The sequence below is a fragment of the Scylla paramamosain genome, chromosome 14 (assembly GCF_035594125.1).
Source record: "Scylla paramamosain isolate STU-SP2022 chromosome 14, ASM3559412v1, whole genome shotgun sequence".
In the NCBI taxonomy this organism is placed as follows: domain Eukaryota; kingdom Metazoa; phylum Arthropoda; class Malacostraca; order Decapoda; family Portunidae; genus Scylla; species Scylla paramamosain.
The window spans coordinates 14,592,423-14,612,422 of record NC_087164.1 but is presented as its reverse complement, the minus strand read 5'-3'; the positions used below and the strand labels follow the sequence as shown (position 1 = coordinate 14,612,422).

Here is a 20,000-nt window from a genome sequence, read left to right as displayed (position 1 = left end):
CTACTACTACTACGGCTACTACTACTACTGCTACTACTATTGTTACTACTATGTACATCTGTGTTGTCTTCAGTAACTTTCCTTCCTTCCCTTCCTTCCCTTCTGTTTCCCCCCGAGTAATTTACTACAACTCGTCAGCCTCCCTTCCTCCTCCTCCTCCTCCTCCTCCTCCTCCTCCTCCATTTTCAGGTTGCCCCAATCTCCCATTAATAAAGATCTTTCTCACTTTTGCTCTCCCTAGCGAATAAAACTTCGTTCATCTCCTCCTCCTCCTCCTCCTACTCCTCCTCCTCCTCCTCCTCCTCCTCCTCCTCCTCCTCCTCCTCCTCCTCCTCCTCCTCCCCCAAAAAAAGATATCCTAATGTCCACTTCACTGGTTTTATGTTTTAGTCTCTCTCTCTCTCTCTCTCTCTCTCTCTCTCTCTCTCTCTCTCTCTCTCTCTCTCTCTCTCTCTCTCTCTCTCTCTCTCTCTCTCTCTCTCTCTCTCTCTCTTACATTTATTGCTTCCTACGTTTTTCTTTCTTCTGAGAGAGTCCGAAGAATTTCTAGTGTGTGTGTGTGTGTGTGTGTGTGTGTGTGTGTGTGTGTGTGTGTGTGTGTGTGTGTGTGTATGTGTGTAATTAATTGCCACTCGCACCAAGTAAAGTATTGGGAACATTTTGGTTGGTGGCTGCAATTACCTGGTTGAGAAACGAGTGTGGGTGAGCATCCTTCCTACTATTCCTCCTCCTCCTCCTCCTCCTCCTCCTCCTCCTCCTCCTCCTCCTCCTCACCTTCATCCCCCCCACCTCATCCTCATCCTCTGTTTAGAATATTCACCCAAACAATCTCAAGACCTCAAGATCTGTAGGTGTTTTGTCTTTCTTTTGTACGTATATTCCACCTCCTCCTCCGCATCCTCATCCTCATCTTCCTCCTTCTCCTCCTCCTCCTCTTCTCCTCCTCCTCTTCCTCCTCCACTAGATATTCGTCAACAGTGCTGGAAATAAATAAGGCAAATTGAGTGTAAGAGAATGTAAGAAAACTCAGACAAAAGCAGAAAAACCACTGTAGTCTTCAATAATTTAAAAGCCTTGCCAGACAAAACCAGGATCTTTAGACTTCTCTTTTAAACTGTTTTCTTTGGGGCTGACACCTTTATCGGGGTTTTCTTTCACCTGTTTTTGTTGCACCTTGACAAGAACGCTAACATGAAAATTATTATAATAACCTTTTTTTTTTTGTGCGTATCCATACAAATCGTTTCCTACAGTGTTTTAAATGTTAAGAAAATAGGTGACATAGCAGTAAAAGATTGGGGATCATGGAATTAACCTTAGTCTTCTAATTTCCATACACTGACTTCTTATTTCTCAGCAAAATATGACGTGTTTTCCAGGATCAGCACTGAAATTCATGAACTGACTTAATTTAAACCTATTCTGACCTATTCAAAACCTAACCTAACCTAAACCCAACCTATCCAAAACCTAACTTAACTTAACCTAACCTAACCTAACCTAACCTAACCTAACCTAACCAAGTCCTCGGATGAAAACGCTAAAACCATTTCAATCTCACCCGACTAACCTGACCTTGCTAACCTGACCTTGCCTTCTGCAGTATCCCTAACGCCGACCCCCACGGACCCTGACGCCTTGAAAGAGCAACAGTGGACCAAATACAACCGAGAGGGCCTGCTGCGCTACACGGAGGGCGGCCTGCCTTCCCGCGTGTGTGTGGACAACATCAACAAGACCCTCACCACGCAGGAGGCGCACCAGCTTATTCACAACATGGCGGAAGTCACATGCGACCTCCTTTCCTACGGGTGGGTTATGACTGAGATTTATGACCCTATTCTAAAATACTTCTGTGCCGCATCTACACTACATTTAAAAGGCTCGAGTTGAAGTTACACAGTAGTGGTAATCAGTACTTGTAGTAATGTTTTTTTTTATTTATCCATTATTCAATCAGCATGGGATCACCTGCCACCTTTTCTCCTCCTGCTGCGCCTTCTTCTTCTCTTCCTCCTTCTCCGGCGTCGCCCTCCTCGTCCTCCTCCTCTTCCGTATTGCCAATTTTCGCGGCTTGATGGAGCGGCCGCCAGCAGGAGAATCGCTTCCCATTATACTGTCATAAGTGTTGGCGTTATCAAAATTCTCGCTTCACGTAATTTATTTCTCTCCTTATTCTGAAAAAGAAATCCGTCCATATGCCTAGTTCTCCTCCTCCTCCTCCCCCTCCTCCTCTTCCTCCTTTTTCTGCATCTCCGCATCTTCATCTGTTCGCTCCTCTTTACTTTCTCTTTCCTCATTTTGCACTTGCATCCTCTCTCTCCTTTTTTTTCCTTTCCTGTGTATTCTCTGCTTTTTCTGTTCTCTGTTTTCTTCTCTCTTTCCCTTTCCATACTCTCCTCTCCTCTTTCGCTCTCTTTTTCCATATATACAGTCTGTTTTATTTCGTTTGTTTTCTTTCTTCTTTCCTCTATTTTCCTGTCTTCCTTTCTAAGTCTTCTATTGTTTCTTCTCTCCCCTCTCACATTTCTTCCTCTTCTTCTATTTCTTCCTCCGATATAATCTTTCACTTCTCCTGTTTCTCATTTTTCTTATATAGCATGAGTGAATCTTCTCTTCCCTCCTTCCTCTTATCCATTCCTCTCTTCCCATCAATTCACTCTACTCTCCTTTATTCTTTATTGCTTCCTTCTCCTTTCCTCGTCTTTCCCTCTGCTGTTCTATACGTATTTTGTCTCTCTTTCCTTCCCTCCTGTCCTCCCTTCCTTGTTTCTTAATCGTGTGTCATCTCGTCTTGTCTCCTACGCTTCCCTTCTCTCTCTCTCTCTCTCTCTCTCTCTCTCTCTCTCTCTCTCTCTCTCTCTCTCTCTCTCTCTCTCTTGCTTCACAGTCTCTATCAGCTACGTTAAAAGTCAGTTATGCAAGGTGAAGACTAATTACTCTCTCTCTCTCTCTCTCTCTCTCTCTCTCTCTCTCTCTCTCTCTCTCTCTCTCTCTCTCTCTCTCTCTGTCTCTCTCTCTGATGATGGTAGTGATGATAATGAAAATGATGATGAGAGATTATGTTCTCGCGAAATGAAACAGCAGCATGCGTATATACACACACACACACACACACACACACACACACACACACACACACACACACACACACACACACACACACACACACACACACACACACACACACACACACACACACACACACACACACAAAGAAGGTTAGGCCAAAAATATGCGCATTTATAACAATATCAGTAACATTTATATTATAAAACACGAACACATATTTCAACCTCACCTATTTTCCTTGAGAAAAAGAAAAATGAAAACTCAAAGGACAAGAATAGATACAAAAAAAAAAAAATGAAATGAACACCCAGTGGGGAGGAACCTTCACCTTTACTATCCTACATCTCTAACATTAGATCAGCAACTCATCACAAACATCAGTAAGCACCAGCAGATATTATATTCCTTGTTCTTCCTCTGTGTTCCTTTGCGTAAGCGCAGGACGAGAGGGAGGAGGAATATAAGAGAGGTGGAAGTAAGACTGGGGAGGAAGAAAGGCCATAAACCTGTTGAGGGAAGACGAAGGAGCCATAAGTGAAGCAAATCCTTTAAGAGAGGCTCAGCGGAATGTTTGGCCGCGGAGAGAGAGAGAGAGAGAGAGAGAGAGAGAGAGAGAGAGAGAGAGAGAGAGAGAGAGAGAGAGAGAGAGAGAGAGAGAGAGAGAGACTCCATTTAATACGAACCACGTACTAAGTTTGTTTATCTCTAGAAATTAACATACAAGTAGTGATAACAGACACCAGGAATGCGTCTTTTCTTTGCTTGTCTCTCTGTCTATGTAGATTATTCGTCCCCTAAATCTACAGATAAAGTGAAAGCAGAAACCCTCACAAGAATATTACTAGTGTCCATCTTCATCCAGGCGCCAGATGACTGTTGCTGCGGTGCATTGAATCAATATATCCATCAGTCAATTTTCACCAGAGTGTCTTACCCCTCCTGTCCCTCCGCGGCGTGTCTGAGAGTGAGAGAACTAAAAACAACTTAGTGACATCACCATTCCTAAATCTTTCAAGTATTTTAAAGAAACCTCAATTGATTTTCTGTGGATCTGACTGCGCTCTCTCTCTCTCTCTCTCTCTCTCTCTCTCTCTCTCTCTCTCTCTCTCTCTCTCTCTCTCTCTCTCTCTCTCTGTTGTTGTTTTGTTCTTTCTTTCTTGATCTCTCTTTCTTTTTTTTTCTTTCTTTCTCTTTTTTTTTCTTGAACCTTCATCTTCATCTTCCATTCATCTTAAAAGTTACTGAACAAGAAGTATTAAACTTAGTCTTTATTTAATCAATTAAATGTTCATTCTTCATAGTAAAAGACAGGAGAGATTCTAGAACGGACGGTCTGAGGATTTCCAGTGCCAAGAAAAAAAAGGAACTTGGTCTACAAACAGTTAAAGATTCCTGTTTGAAATACTCTCTATAGTAACACTTAAGAAACCCTCTCGAAAAAAAAATAATAAAAGCTCACTCTATTCTAAGCGAGGGTTGAGGAGGAATCCTTCTTAAAATTACAAGATTAAAGGAAACTTACATCACATATTGACAACAATGAAAGAGTCCTGTTTGAAATACTCTTTGTAGTAACACAGACACCAAAACTGTCCTTCATGTGTAAGATGAGTCTAATGAAGGAGTAGTCGAAAGATCTGTGGTGCAAGTAAAAATAAGAAATAAAATACAAAGAAATTTAATCTGCAAATTATTAAAGATCCTGTTTGAAATACTCGTTGCGGTGAAAACTTAGTCCAAAGTTACCCAGCGTATGCAAAGTGGAATTTTATGAAAGGAGAGTCGCAAGATTTGTGGCAAAGGAATGTAAGGAACTTGGTCTCTGCCGCAAGAAAAGTTCCTGTTGAAATACTCTTTGTAATAAAACAGACCGAAACAGTCCATTTCATACTAAGCGAAATTTAATGAAGGAACACTCGTAAAGTTGGTGGTGCCAGGAAAGAGAGAATAAAAAGAGGCACTAAATAATAATAAAAAAAAAATGAGATACTGAAAAAAAGAAGCACAATCTCTTTACATCAATGAAAGGTTCCTGTTTCTAATACTCTTTGTAGTAAAACTTAGGAGACCAGAATTTTGACCCAGTGAGCACGAAGGGAAATCAAAGGAAGCTGCAGAAAAGTATCGTGACATTATTATTCCTGAAGTTAAATTTTCAGTTAATAAAGTCTCGCACCTGCTCTCTCTCTCTCTCTCTCTCTCTCTCTCTCTCTCTCTCTCTCTCTCTCTCTCTCTCTCTCTCTCTCTCTCTCTCTCTCTCTCTCTCTCTCTCTCTCTCTCTCTCTCACGCTGCTTTTGTGCATTGGTTAGAAAATTTGTCTCTTCTTTCCAAGAATACCAAGATTATCGCTGCGCCTCGTTTATTTTTTCCTTTGTTTCATTTCCACTTATATATATTAGTAACATTTCTTGCTTATTCTAGTGCATATGTTTGTGCTACAAGAAGGCGGGTTTCATTTGACGATATGTACTGAAAATTTCCTTGTCGTACCGGATTATATGAATTCTTTAGAGATCATTGAGTGATGGACTGAGACGTGCAGAAGTTATGACTAATTAAGGAATAGAGAGACAGACAGAAAAACAGATAGACAGATAGACAGAAAGACAGATAGATATACAAATACTATCAAACTATGTGCATAATCCACACTTATTTTATCTTAATTAAAATAATCCAGACTATTATTTGAGTCAGTTAAGTTAAATTACCCATGCACCTTGAATTGATTGTGGAAAAATTACTTTTGTAACGCCGAAATAAGTTAGGTGATCTTTATTTTGAGAATGTATTCTTATTGTAAGAGTGAAACCTTTATTATCTAAGGATTACACTTTTTTTTTAATGAAACCTTTAAAAGTAAAACGATTATCTTTAAAAGTGAAACCTTTATTTTTTTTAAGAGTAAAACTTTGTTTTTTAAGAATGAAACTTTTATCTTTAAGATTCAAACCTACAAGTAGAATGAAAACATTTAAGAGTAAAACCTTTATTTCCACAATCGCAATTCTAAAACTCAAGCTTATATATAAGAGCCATCCTTATTCTACTATCCTTTCCTTCCTCTCCTCATGTGGTGGTGCTGTGTGCGGCGTGGCGGCGATGCAGAGGCGTGGAGCTGGTGGAGGTGGTGACGGAGGATGTTTACGATCACGTGCCTGGCCTGGGCTACGTGCAGATCACCGACGTGTTCTCCACCAACATTACCTTCGAGCCAATCAACTGCTCCCGCCGCACCGTGGTGTATATGGTGTGCTCCGAATTGGGTGAGTGCTGGGTAGTGGTAGGTGCTCTCTCTCTCTCTCTCTCTCTCTCTCTCTCTCTCTCTCTCTCTCTCTCTCTCTCTCTCTCTCTCTCTCTCTCTCTCTCCTGTTGCCGCTGCTGATGCGGCTGCTGCCTTCATCTCGCCCTTGCCCTCCCCATCCAGTTCCCTATCACCTTTCCTTTATTATCAAGTGCTATGCGCGTCTCTCTCCTTGTCGTCTCGGAACGGTCATTTGCTTCTCCTGCATTTATTTTCTAACTTTTTTTTTTCCACGAAGACGTGAAGAAAGAACAGTTAGAACTAATAAGCATTGTCATCTTCATTTGATATACGCATGTAGTAGTTCTGTCTTTTTTCTTTATTTTTTTTTCTTTATTTATTTTTATTTTTTTTATTTTTTTTTTTTTTCTCCAATTGGGTACGGTATATTTTGTATAGTCGTCTGTTGTTGTTAGTCTCAAGGGTGCTGTTTTTTCAGGTTCTCATCAGTACTATTTTTAAGGGCCATAAAATCTAATATTCGAGTTTTTTCATGCATTACTCATAATCAGTTTTGGTATTGAAATATCTCATATCCTTCTTCGTTGCTCTTTCGCTGAGTTCTAATCGTATTTTTGTTTATGAATACAGGAGCTTATTTTCACATTTCCTCTCGGTTCTCCGTTGCCAGCAGATCACGTGCAGATTACCAAAGATATATCCCTCCCTTTCTTATGTGAGTGACGGGAACGGTAATGTTGCTGAGGCTCTCTTGACGAGTGTTTTGTTCACTTTCAGCGTGTGGCGTGCGGCCGCTGTACCTGCCGCCGCGCAGCCCGGTGGTGGAGGGCGGCGTAGTGCGCACCGTGGACAGTGGGGATTGGCCCTGGTCGGCGGCGCTGCTCAAGGACGGAGTGCATGCCTGCGACGCCACGTTGATCCACACCTCGTGGCTGCTCACCACCTCGCTCTGCTTCCAGGGGTCAGTGTCTCCTGGTGGCACGATGACTCACCGCCTGCTCCTCGTGTTAAGGCTGCCAATGATGCTTTAAGAGAACATTTAAGCTGTTACATTAAATATATAATAGTAGAATTACTCGGGTTTGCTCGGGTAAAATAACCCTGAGGCAAGAAGATCGAGAGGAAGGCAGAGTGAGATAGAGGGATGGAATTGCGGTAGAATTGCAAAGGATGGGAGTCTCAGAGGAAAATGACTGGAGAAATAACTGGACGGGACTCGTACTGTAAATGGCGCCAACCCCTGACTCTTCAGGGAAACGGCGAAAGGAGAAGTAGCTCGGATATATTATGTCTGTTAATGACACTAAGCAAGGCAATCACGCAATTTCTACGTATTTTTAAGGAACCTAAAATCTGCGTTCATTTTTAGTCAGCCTCTCCTTTATCTATACCCACTACCTGTCTCTATCTGTTTATATGTTTGTCTTTTTTTGTATATAGATTTCTTTTTCTTAACTTCAAGCTCTTTCCTATTAATTTCAAGTTCCTTCCTTTGTAAATTATTTTGGTCTCGTGTAGAATGCCAAGAATCTCACGACGGAAGGATTATATGCGATGTTTCAGCCTTCTAGTACATATGTGTGTGTGTGTGTGTGTGTGTGTGGCGCCTATCATGCAGTGTTTCCTTTCTCCCACTACACAGCCAGGGGCGGGCACTGTGGGTGGCGCGTCTGGGCGGCATCCGCATCTCGTCCCAGGCGCCGTGGGTACAGGAGAGGCTCATCGTGGGCATGGTGAAGTCCCCGGTGGAGGGAAGCAAGATCGTCCTTATCAAGGTGAGTTCATGGCGAGGGTTGTTAGAAGGGAGGGAGGAGTAGAGGGGGAAATCAAAGGAAGTAACACCAGAACTACCAGTTAGAAAGTAACTGGGGGTGGAGGAGGAGAAAGAAGTGGCTGTCATGGAGGTGGAGGAGAGGGAGAGGAGAGATGGAGGAGGAGGAGGAGGTGGTTGAAGGGAGGAAGGAGAGGAGGATCAATACGATAATAGCAGTTAGCTAAAATGTAATTGTGGGTAGAGGAGGAGTAGGAAGTGTTGGAGGGGATGAAGAAAGGGAGAGGAGGAGGAGGAGGAGGGGGGATAATAGCAGAAATACTAGTTGAAAAATAGAGTATAGAAGGAGTAATAGTAATATGATGGTAGAGAGTGCTGGGAGAGGGAGAGATGTGGAGGAGGAGGAGAGGGTGGTGGAGGTGAGTGGAAGAGAGAGAGAGAGAGAGAGAGAGAGAGAGAGAGAGAGAGAGAGAGAGAGAGAGAGAGAGAGAGAGAGAGAGAGAGAGAGAGAGGAGTGCTGAAAGAGATAATAACAGAACTACTAGTTAAAAAGTAATTGGAAGAGGAGAAGGAAGTGGCGGAGGGGGAAGGGAGAGGGAGAGGTGAGGTAGAGGAGGAGGAGGGGCTAATAGTTGTGGTGACGGGAGTGGTGGAAGGGAGAGGGGAGGTGGAGTAGTGAAGAGGGAACCTAGTACTAGAGAGATTGGAGAGGGGGGGATCGGAAGAGATAATAGCAGAAGTACTAGTTGAAAAGTAATTGGGGGAGGAGGAGGAGGAGGAGGGTTATGGCAGCTGTAGTGGGAGGGGAGAAGAGGCGGGGAAAGAGGAAAAAGGAAAAGGTAATGGAAGAGAGGAGGAAGAAGAAAGGAGCTGATGATGGTAGTGGTGAGGGGGAGGACGCACGGATCATGGTAATGGACAGGCTATGGAGCAGGAGGGGCAGGTGAAGTACGTGGAGCCTCGAAATTTAGTCTTTATAGGGTTTAACCAATCACAGGAAAACAGCAGCGTGAATATATGTATCAACACTGGCATAGGTTTTACCGCAGCTGACTGTACAACACACGACGTAACACATGAAACAGAAATGCTCTTGGAAAATACACTCAGACTTTGTATGTAGTGAAGGAGAAGGTGGTAAAAGTAATGAAAGTACTGAATTTTTAAGGTTAGCACTCTCTTTTTACCCAATAGACTTGTAGGGGAGACATACCAGCCATGTATATTTGGTATTGTATAGTATGTTTCTTATGTATGAGTGACATGTGGTCACGGAGAGATTTCTGTGCTGGCAGCCCGGCCTTGCCTTGCCCGCCCTAAGTAATGCATTCAATCAGAAACGTGCGTGTAGGAATAAAACTGCGTAGGAGTATGGAGCGCTTCGCTGCACGATTCTCTCTCTCTCTCTCTCTCTCTCTCTCTCTCTCTCTCTCTCTCTCTCTCTCTCTCTCTCTCTCTCTCTCTCTCTCTTTTACAACAACCAAACTTCCTAAAAACAAAGAAAAACGTAACAAAAAAAAATTTCCACCACACGAACTTTTTTAATTCTACTTTTTTTTTCAGCTTATACCTTTGAAGATTTGTTCCCTAAAAGTTTGTGATGTTTTGAAATCGCTCGGTTTTCGTGTGTATTTTTCAACCACAGCTGGAAATTTATTCGAAAAAACCTCAAAGTCTCGTTCATTGCCACAGACACACCAAGACAGTCAGGGACACAAGTCCAGACACTATCAGAGGTTTAGATTACTTTTAACGCACCCTCAAATGTACCCTTCCTCCTCCTCCTCCTCCTCCTCCACCCGTGCGTAACTCAATGTCGGTTGCAGCTTGCAGACTCTGAGCTTGAGCTGAGCGACTACGTGCGGCCCGCTTGCCTGGGCTCCCACACCGCTGTCAGTCAGCTGGCGAAACGCAACTGCCGCAGCCTGGGATGGGGCGCCAGGCGTGAGTATAAATCGTGTGTGTGTGTGTGTGTGTGTGTGTGTGTGTGTGTGCGAGAGAGAAAAATTTGATGAGTCAAGGCCGTTGTGTTCCGTCCTTTGATGTAATTTTATCGTATTCTTCCTTATTTTTATTTTTTTTTTTACTATGATTTTTTTTTCTCTCTTTCTCCATACACAGGCAGTTTTTTTTTTTTTTCACTAGCATATTTCACTTATGTATTGCCCTGTTTTGGTAAGTTTGTTCTCCTGTCTTTTTTTAACTTTTTTGCAATGTAACTTTTACTTGTATGGTCTTGAAAATTTGTGTTCAGTTTCTCTCTCTCTCTCTCTCTCTCTCTCTCTCTCTCTCTCTCTCTCTCTCTCTCTCTCTCTCTCTCTCTCTCTCTCTCTCTCTCTCTCTCTCTCTGTACTAAAAGCAAGAAAGAATTACAGTATAGTCCCAGATCTCTACACATCTTATAGCCGAGGTTCTTTGACGCAGGGGATCCTCTGGTGGAGCTGTCGGTGAAGGTGAACCCCGGGGAGGCCTGTCAGCGACTTGACGGCTTCATGGAGAACACCATCTGTGCCCAGCAGACCTCACCCACCGACAGATGCCTCGTACGTATCACTTCGGCAAGAGAAATGAGAAATTGTTGTATTTTTTGTAAGATATGTTTTCTCTCCAGTGGAACGGTGCCTTGGTGTCATGAAGTCATTAATAGATTTCCAAATCCCAGTAATCAGGGAAGCTAAGCCAGACAGCAATGTGGTGGGATATAGGGATGGTAAGAGGAAGAGAAGAGACTTGTGAACTTCAGTGACCAGAGGAGCTAGAATAGATAGGACTGGGATCATGAAGAGATTAAGAGACTTGCAAATTTCAACAATAGAAAGAACTAAACTAGATAGGGCTGTTATGTGATACAATGATGGAAGGCTAAGAATTGAGGTCCGTATGAGGCTGAAGTTACAAGGGCAGTCAGGGCAGGAAAGGGAACCCCGCGTTAGCACTGGAAGGTATCAACAGTCATGTCATACTCAGGAGTTATTGCATCCGTGTGATTGCGTTTTTCCATCTTAGTGCAGCTCATTAGTTCTGAAAGTGATGAATGCGATAGCGGATAAAGGAAAGTGTCGGTCTTCGAGAAATAAAGGAAAAGAGTGTACTAAAATTAAATGAGCACAAGGAAAAGTTGCGAAAGGATGTAAGGGGAAGGTTAGCAGGTGAATCATGCAGACATTCATTTTCCTTTTTTTTTTTTTTTATTCTTTGACATATTTCAAGGATATAAAAGAAAACACAGAGCAACTAAGTTCGTGAACAGTTGAAGGCACAAGAGAAACTGAGGGCGCTTTAAAAGATTAAGAGACCAAATACGAGGCAACAAAAAAGAGAAGCTTTGAAAGAACTTGAGCGGAGAAGTTTAATGGAGATTAAGAAATTGTTGTTTGAGAGAAGTAATAAGGAAAGTGTTGAGTTCAAGATTAAAAGTCCAAAGAGAAGAGCTGAGGGGGAAAAAGAAAGTGAATGAGAGGGAGCGTGAAGGACCAGTGAAAGGAGTGTTTTCGAGCTGTGAAGAAATTAACTTTAGGTAAAGTAGTGATAGACGTACAGGGAGTGGACGAGAAGCAGGACGAGCACTAGTGATATGAGAACAGACAAACAGAACAATGGTCTTTCACAGAGAATACAAGGACCACATTTCCACACGTCTCAGCGCCTTATCTCAATAATTACTGGCTCTAATGAATGTTATTGGGGTTTTCAAGAGTGTTCTCATGCTTCTACTAACAGCTTAACAATGACCTTATACTGTCAAGACACTGCATTATTCTAAACCTAGTTAATGTATGTCTTATCTTGCTGCAGCTGGAAGAGATGAGTGGCGGAGGACTGCTGTGTGAGTGGGCCGGCCGCTGGGAGGTGGTGGGCGTGGCCATGTCGCACACCGGCTGCTACCAGGGCTCAAGACCACGCCTGTACGACGACATCACCACCAACACCGTCAAGTGGATAAAGAAGACGATCGCAGCCTTCCAGCGTAATTCGTAACCCGCAAGCATGAGTGGCCACCTCACAGTGTAGAGACAGGGTAGGAGCACGGCTGACAGTGTGACGATATTTTTCTTCTTTCGAGGATTCTACGTAGATTTGTTATTCCAAGAGGCACAAATCCTACGATCAACATTAATTTGATGTTGATTCTTTGTTTAACCTTTATTCAGTAGCCCTCGAGGGTCACTTAGCTTCCAAGGTTCTCCCTTTAGAAGAGGACTTGAGAGAGTTTCCGCCCTGGCGAGGGAGCCGCGGGATGTTGGCGTGTCCTGAAGGTGAAGCCTTCCATAATACTCGCACACCACCACACTCGCTGGATGGTGTTGGTTCACATATCAAATTCAGTATTGTATTCTCAATTCTATCAAATTATTCCCAGAACAACCATATCACATACATATCTCAAATTCTGTATAGGTTGGTAAATGGCATAGCGATTTATATATGAATTATTGTTGGCCTTGTAGAGAATTATCAGATATGAAATATATGTATGAGAGATATTTGAGTTAATGATAGAGAAAACTCTAAAATGAAAACCTCCGACACTGTCCTAACAAAGTAACATTTATGTTAAATACTAATGTATATTTCTCTTAATTTTTAAGAGTTTATACATAGTGCATAGTTTGTGTGCAATTTCAAACTCAAGTGCAAGGCTCCCTCGTGCTGCTGGGGCAGAGACGCCCACAGTAACAGTGTTGTCCTAGTGGTAGACTAGTGCTAGAGGGGCGCCGCGCCCCACCCTGCCGCTTGCACTCCGGGGGCTCAGTTGGCACCCTCCCTACAGCAGTCACCCCTGTTCATGGGATGGTCTGGCACGCCCTAGACGACGTGTCGCTGAAGGTCCCCCTAGCTGCCGCATCTAGGTACTCGGTGTATTAGTCGACCTGGCTACGTGGAGAAGTGTGATTGTTACGTGGATGGTGTGTGTCCTCGCGGTCCTTTGGCTGCCTCTCGCGGGTGGTTCATGTTTATATGTGCATTCAAGTGTAGCGATACCGACGTGCTGAACCATAGATCGCCACCCAACGATATTATGGCTGATATAGATATATTTACTATATTTCAGTGACATCTATGGTTCATGGCTGCTTTGTCATTAACAAACATGTCACTTATAAATGTTGTACAGAAATCTTTATTTGCTTTGGTTGAAGCATGAGTCATCTCTGACTGCAGAGAAATTTTGTAAACTTATAATGACCTGTTGTAAAGAAACACATATCCAAGAATTTACTGGTGAGGTGTTTCTCTGCTCTGTATGGTCCCGTTGGCGCGCTGACGTATCGGGTCTGTACCGCCTGTTACTGAGGGTCGAAGGGAACCACGTGTAGTAGAAAATACAAATCGAGTTGTGTTCAGTGACTTGTAGCGCCGAGGAGTTTGAACTGTCGTGCTGCGTCACAAGTAACAGCAGGTTCAGGGACGAAAACCTTGATGCAGAAAACATGTTACGACTGTTATTCTTTCATCTACAAGGTAGCAATTTGAGGTTGAGAGATAAATAAAACAGCATAATACTCGTAAACATCTAACTTTTTTTTTCGGTTTTGTTTCGGTCAGTAGATTTCATGTGTACTTATGCATATTTTTTAACATTAAAATCATAGAAATCTCACAGGGTAAAATATATAGGAAACGTGAATGATTCCAGGGCAGGTAACGAACTCGCTCCTATATAATATTATTATGAAGGTGTAGCAGTAGCTCGGTGAGGCGTACGTGAGGCGAAGGCTTTTAGTTCAACGCAGATTTATACATACTACACATACATAACACATCGGAAACCTAATTTGAAAAGGTAGATTTTTGTAACACTACTCACAACATTAAATTCTTGTCTTCATTTTTTTTTTTTTTCAATGACAGTCCACCTTTTTTATGTCATTCCTACAGAAACCACATAAAACTACATGATATTTTATAGAAACTCCTTATGAAGTAGCCAGAAAGAACGAGGCATACAATAAGAAATTAACTCCCTGCATTTATCAAAAAAAAAAAGACCATAGTGAATGAATCTTTGGCACCCATCCCAAGGTGCTGGGTAGCGCCGGTGTCGGGGAAAAACTATCGCCCTCATTTCCTTCCTGTCATCCTTCACTAGACACTGGCGGTCCACAGGGGTGTATACTGCTTCCTCTCCTCAGGTGTCCACTTAAAGATATTATAAGGAATGCTTAATCTAGTGCATTTCTCGACAGGAGAGAGAGAGAGAGAGAGAGAGAGAGAGAGAGAGAGAGAGAGAGAGAGAGAGATAACCCCGTTTTTTATTTCTTTACTACCACAGCACGTTTTCTTTCTTAACCTTCGACTGCTAAGAGCATCATGTGAGACACTTAACTTCATTAAAGGATTTATATTTAAACTAAATGATCCTTCTGATGATAAACTTGCACCAGTTAATTATATGTTACGTCTAAGAAGCCGTAGGAGTCGAAGGATTAAATGAACTGTTTGAAATATCTTCTGTATAACCCTGATTGCAGATGATGTTTCCATACGTATAGATTACCAGTTATATACCACTTGAAGCATTTATTTCAATCCACTGGGAGAGAGAGAGAGAGAGAGAGAGAGAGAGAGAGAGAGAGAGAGACTGTCACTTCACTTCCTACGCATTAACAAGATGCCTATTGTAACCATCATTGCAATAACTGTAAAAGCTTCCCAAATGAACAAAGAAAGATTTATACATTAAGGCTGTATCATACTCCACTGTTAAAAGTAATCAAGTTATTTGGAAGAAGAATTGTTAGTTATCATATAATTATGTTGCAGAATTTGCCATGACGAAGAGCAGCATTCCGTGTTATTTAGATAGACATTCGTTGTACACAGGCAGCATTTTAGGGACTTTAATTCTAGAGACTGGGTAAAGAGAGCAATAATTTGTTGGTTCGTTGTATCATTTATTTCTACTAGATTTTGTGCATAGGTGTTCTTTTCTTACATTATCTATTAACTACTATTTTAACGAATCACTAAGATCCGTTACCTAAGCTGAATTTATTGTCACTGAATAACTTCCATACCTAAGGATCCATATTCTCAAACGTTTCAGTTTCTTATTTACTAATTTTAAAAGGCTTCAGTGGAAATTTTTATGGTTTTCAAGGATGTTTTTGTAACTTAATGATCGTTTAACAAAGAATCTGGATCATTAGTGCAGAATGCAGCCATAAAACCGAACTAATTACCTAAATGGCTTTTGAAATTAGTCCTCACAAGTGCTGGAAGAGTTTTATAATACGATCCTCCACTTGAAAATCATCGTGTGGCATGATAGCCGGCTAACAACCCTATTCTGCACGATGATACATAAGGAAGGTCAGGATGTTATTAAGTGGCGCTAGATTGAATTTAGAAATGCGAATCTTCATGTGATCTTCTTCAACTAATTATGACTTGCTTCCAAGAGGCGCCTGTCCATCTCCACCTCCAACTTACGAAGATGTTGGACACCAGCTGTCATTTGTTTCGGAGTTGTTTGGTATTCACTGTCTGTCTGGAGTGGCAAGAGTACGTTGTCAACCTTTCACTCCGTCTTGGCTCCAGGTCAGGTCGTCAGGCTCATTGAAATGTTCTTGGTAATTATTGAAGTTTGTTATTTTCTTTATTTTTTGTTATCTGAAGGATGTTGAAATGTGAATAAAAAAAATCTTGCTTTGGTTTCTGCATGTACTAAAATTTTATACAGTTGAGAATATTGTAGGCATATATTACGTTTGTTATTGTTATTACTGTTAATATTATTTCTTCATACACTTACTACTACTACTACTACTACTACTACCATCACCATCACTAACACTACAACCATTACCTCTAATACCACTACTACTTCCAACACCACCATTTCATTACCACTTCCTACGTACTACATCTACCACTACTTCTACAAACTATTACTGTCACTCTCCTATGACGTGGCCTTCAGTTTTTCCCCGACATCGGCCTCCACCACACAGGCGCGACCACCAGCCCGGACGCACTGTGTGTATCATACTGAGCACTGAGCACTGAGCAGACCTATAGATATCGGAATAGATAGAAATTTCACTCTAGTCTACTTTGTTAGGTGGAGCTGTTTTATATGTGTAGCGCTAGTGTGTGTGGGGCGGAGGGACGCAGACTGTTTGCCGAGGGGAGGAGCGGGGACGGGGTGTGTGTGGGGCGAGTGAGTGGTTGTCTGATGTATCCTTATGTTGCGCGTGGGTCTTCCGCCGTTCCCGCTCCTCCCCACTGAAGAGTTAAAGGCTGCGCGCTGTCCCGTCCTGCGAGGATTCATGTAACGTGGCAGTATTGTGTAATGCATAAGAATGTTAACGATATTTTTGTTGAATGCCTGAATTTTATTAATTGCTTGAGAAGAATAATACATATATGCGAAATATTTTTCATAGATCTTAAGCCATTCGCAGGGTGTACATGCAGGTATCCATTCTCTTCTCCTCTTCCTCCTTCTCCTCCATAAGTCTTGTACTTGGCAAAATTCACTATTCGCTATCCATACGTGCACAAGATACTAAGTGATATTACCATTTCGTTCCTATGTACTGTACAGCATTAAGATTTAGGTCACTCATTAAGTTACCTACGAGTCTAGTGATTAGTTTTCGAGTCCTACACTTTATCCTCTCCTAGGCCACCTGTACAGCATCATGGTCTGGATTAGTCATCAGTTACCTCTGAGTTTAGTGGTTAGTTTCCGTAACAGAGCTATCTTATTCTTTCCCCGGGCCACCCCAAGAAGTGAGCCTCGCCCTGCCTTGGCCGTCCCCTCGTGCCGGGCCTTCGTATGCTCGTTTCCGTGATACTGATGTACCCCGGCTTCTTCCAGTGAAAGTGTATTACCCTCAAGAACATGTGACAAATGCTGCCTGTAATGTATAAATCAATATGTAAATTGGTTTGTGTATAAATAATAACTATGTTTGATGCTTGTGAGTTTTCCTTAACCAGTCTCCTTAACATTAGGTATATACAGACCTTGGAAAAAAATAAAGAAGAAAATAAAGAAGGCAAGAACAATATACAAAAGACCTGCACCTGCTTGTTTATTCTTATCTATTGATATCTATCAGACCTCAATGGTTTTCTATCGTTTTCGCACCAGTAAGCTTATTAACCACGTTTTGCTTCTTTGGTGTTCCTTCTTATCATTAATTAAAGATTCGCACTTCATTAGACATTAAGTTGCATCCTAAATACTGTATATCGGTTCGCAATATTCCTGTGCAAGTAGCAGAGATAGGCGGACGTGACTATACCAACGTCGCCCATCCCCCAACCGCTCTCCCCCCACTTTGGTCCCCCACCCACACCACGACACTAGCCTCACTTATAGCCACACTCTGGCTGACCACTGCAAGTCTCGGTGTAATGTTGAATCACTGACTATACATGGAGAGAGAGATGAATTTCACATTTAAGTACATGAAGTGAGCGTTTTAGAATACATCACGAGGCTTTTTACCCAGAAGTTCAGCTGTATTAGTTCTAACAGCGTAGGTGAGGCAACAGAGTGCGTGGGGTCCTGCATGGAGGCTACCGAGCTTTCTTACATTACATAAGCATTTCTTAGTTTGTACCCTATTTAGATACTTTTCTTATGCGTTGGTGGATTGTGCTGGCTATGGGCATTAATGCAGCAAGTTATCGTGATTATGCAGTGAACGGATGTGTTAATGTTTATAATGATGTAATGATAGTTAGTTGGTAACCAGATTCGCTGCAATCTGAACGTTATGTTAGCATTATTTTTTTTTTACTCACCGCGATAGAGATAGATTTGAGGATATCCAAGGACTGTAACTGAACAAAGAATATTGGTGAGCAGCGGTGAACGAATATTAGGGAAATGATGAGATGGGCAAGTGGTGGGGGAAGAGTTTGGGGTAGGGACAGTTGGGGTAAATTGGGGTAAGATTAGTCACGTGACTCGACTCTGTGTCCGAAAGGGATTCCGCTTGGAAGATTATCATATTGTCTTAATTTCTCGTAATTCTGCTCATTGTTCTGATTATGTAGATACATATGAGTGTAAACAAAACTTAACTTCATCCTATACTATGAGAAAAATGTGCAGATATGACCCATAAATGTTTTAGTCAAATGTATAACCATGAATTCGGAGGGACCGGAACCAAGAACGCTTTGCTCAGAGCCTAGTTTCAGTCTTCTCGTGCCGGCGGCTTGGAAGTGAGATGTGAGTGACGGCGCGTTTGCGAGCGTTCGGGGTAGTGGGCTTTGCCTCAACTCTCCCTCCTCACCTCGTCGCATCGTTAATGTAAGCAAAGGATTAAGAGCCACGTTACTGATTTATCATTTATATTTTGATTATATGGTTTGATTAAAACTTAAGAGCCACGTTACTGATTTTTTATTTCTTTCAGGTAAGTACCATGTCACAGCTCATCGCGGGACAGCGTGGGACAGCGCGGGAGCTCCTCTTCGTTCAAAGGAAAGTGAAGGTCGTTTCCTAGGCGTTAGGATGATAGGCTGCTAGGCTGTTAGGCTGCTAACCCCCATTCTTTTTCAGGTACACCTTAATTCCTTTGAATATTTCCAGTTATGTCCTAATTACTGCAGCGCGGTTGCGACGAGACGCTTGTATTGCAGTGAGGCTGGGAAAACTGCTGGAGGAGTGCGTCATGCGTTAAAGGGTAAGTAACTTCACACATTACGTTTCCCATATTTTTTTTTTTTTTTAATGCTGCAACTTCTATTATGCTACCTGAAACTTTTTTTTTTCTCTCAGATGTGTGAGTGATGCATTGGATTTCCGAACCGAGGTGGCGCGTGTTACAGTATGGACAAAGCTTGCTACAATACTGACGAAACTTGAGTTAGAAGTACACAAGGAAGACTTAAGGAAGAGTAGCTGTGATGTTCAGGTCGAAGTTGGCAAATGCACGACATTCTAGCCAAGGTAATTATTTAAATCTGTTGCCTTGCAGGACGCTAATCTATTGCTTTGCAGGACGCTAATCTGTTGCCTTGCAGGACGCTGATCTATTACTTTGCAGGACGTTAATCTGTTGCCTTGCAAGACGCTAATCTATTGACTTTTGCAGGACGCTAATCTGTTGCCTTGTAGGACGCTAATCTATTACCTTGCAAGACGCTAATCTGTTGCCTTGTAGGACGCTAATCTATTACCTTGCAGGACGCTAATCTGTTGCCTTGCAGGACGTTAATCTGTTGCCTTGTAGGACGCTAATCTATTACCTTGCAGGACGCTAATCTGTTACCTTGCAGGACGCTAATCTGTTGCCTTGCAGGACGCTAATCTGTTGCCTTGTAGGACGCTAATCTATTACCTTGCAGGACGCTAATCTGTTGCCTTGCAGGACGCTAATCTATTACCTTGCAGGACGCTAATCTGTTGCCTTGCAGGACGCTAATCTGTTGCCTTGCAGGACGCTAATCTGTTGCATTGCAGGACGCTAATCTGTTGCCTTGCAGGACGCTAATCTATTGCCTTGCAGGACGCTAATCTGTTGCATTGCAGGACGCTAATCTGTTCCCTTGCAGGACGCTAATCTATTGCCTTGCAGGACGCTAATCTGTTGCATTGCAGGACGCTAATCTGTTGCCTTGCAGGACGCTAATCTATTGCCTTGCAGGACGCTAATCTATTGCCTTGCAGGACGCTAATCTGTTGCCTTGCAGGACGCTAATCTGTTGCCTTGCGACGCTAATCTGTTGCCTTGCAGGACGCTAATCTGTTGCCTTGCAGGACGCTAATCTGCTGCCTTGCAGAACGCTAATCTGTTGCCTTGCAGGACGCTAATCTGTTGCCTTGCAGGACGCTAATCTGTTGCCTTGCAGGACGCTAATCTGCTGCCTTGCAGGACGCTAATCTGCTGCCTTGCAGGACGCTACTCTGTTGCCTTGCAGGA

At 42.5% G+C, this 20,000-nt stretch overlaps 1 protein-coding gene and 1 long non-coding RNA gene across 2 annotated transcripts in view; both read left to right on the top strand.

The window, feature by feature from the left end:
• Window positions 1–17,036, top strand: part of LOC135107124 (atrial natriuretic peptide-converting enzyme-like) — a 104,794-nt gene extending 87,758 nt beyond the window's left edge. Inside the window, exons 10-16 of the mRNA XM_064016833.1 lie at window positions 1,604–1,811; window positions 6,182–6,339; window positions 7,116–7,299; window positions 7,981–8,113; window positions 9,936–10,053; window positions 10,534–10,652; window positions 11,905–17,036. Coding sequence (XP_063872903.1) covers window positions 1,604–1,811; window positions 6,182–6,339; window positions 7,116–7,299; window positions 7,981–8,113; window positions 9,936–10,053; window positions 10,534–10,652; window positions 11,905–12,087 — 1,103 coding nt within the window. The 3' untranslated portion in view covers window positions 12,088–17,036. The remainder of the gene's footprint in view (window positions 1–1,603; window positions 1,812–6,181; window positions 6,340–7,115; window positions 7,300–7,980; window positions 8,114–9,935; window positions 10,054–10,533; window positions 10,653–11,904) is intronic.
• A 1,219-nt stretch (window positions 17,037–18,255) lies between these two features.
• Window positions 18,256–19,027, top strand: LOC135106694 (uncharacterized). Its single transcript, XR_010271412.1, has 3 exons — window positions 18,256–18,385; window positions 18,492–18,761; window positions 18,857–19,027. It is a non-coding gene; the product is annotated as an uncharacterized LOC135106694 (long non-coding RNA).
• Window positions 19,028–20,000: the final 973 nt, after the last annotated feature.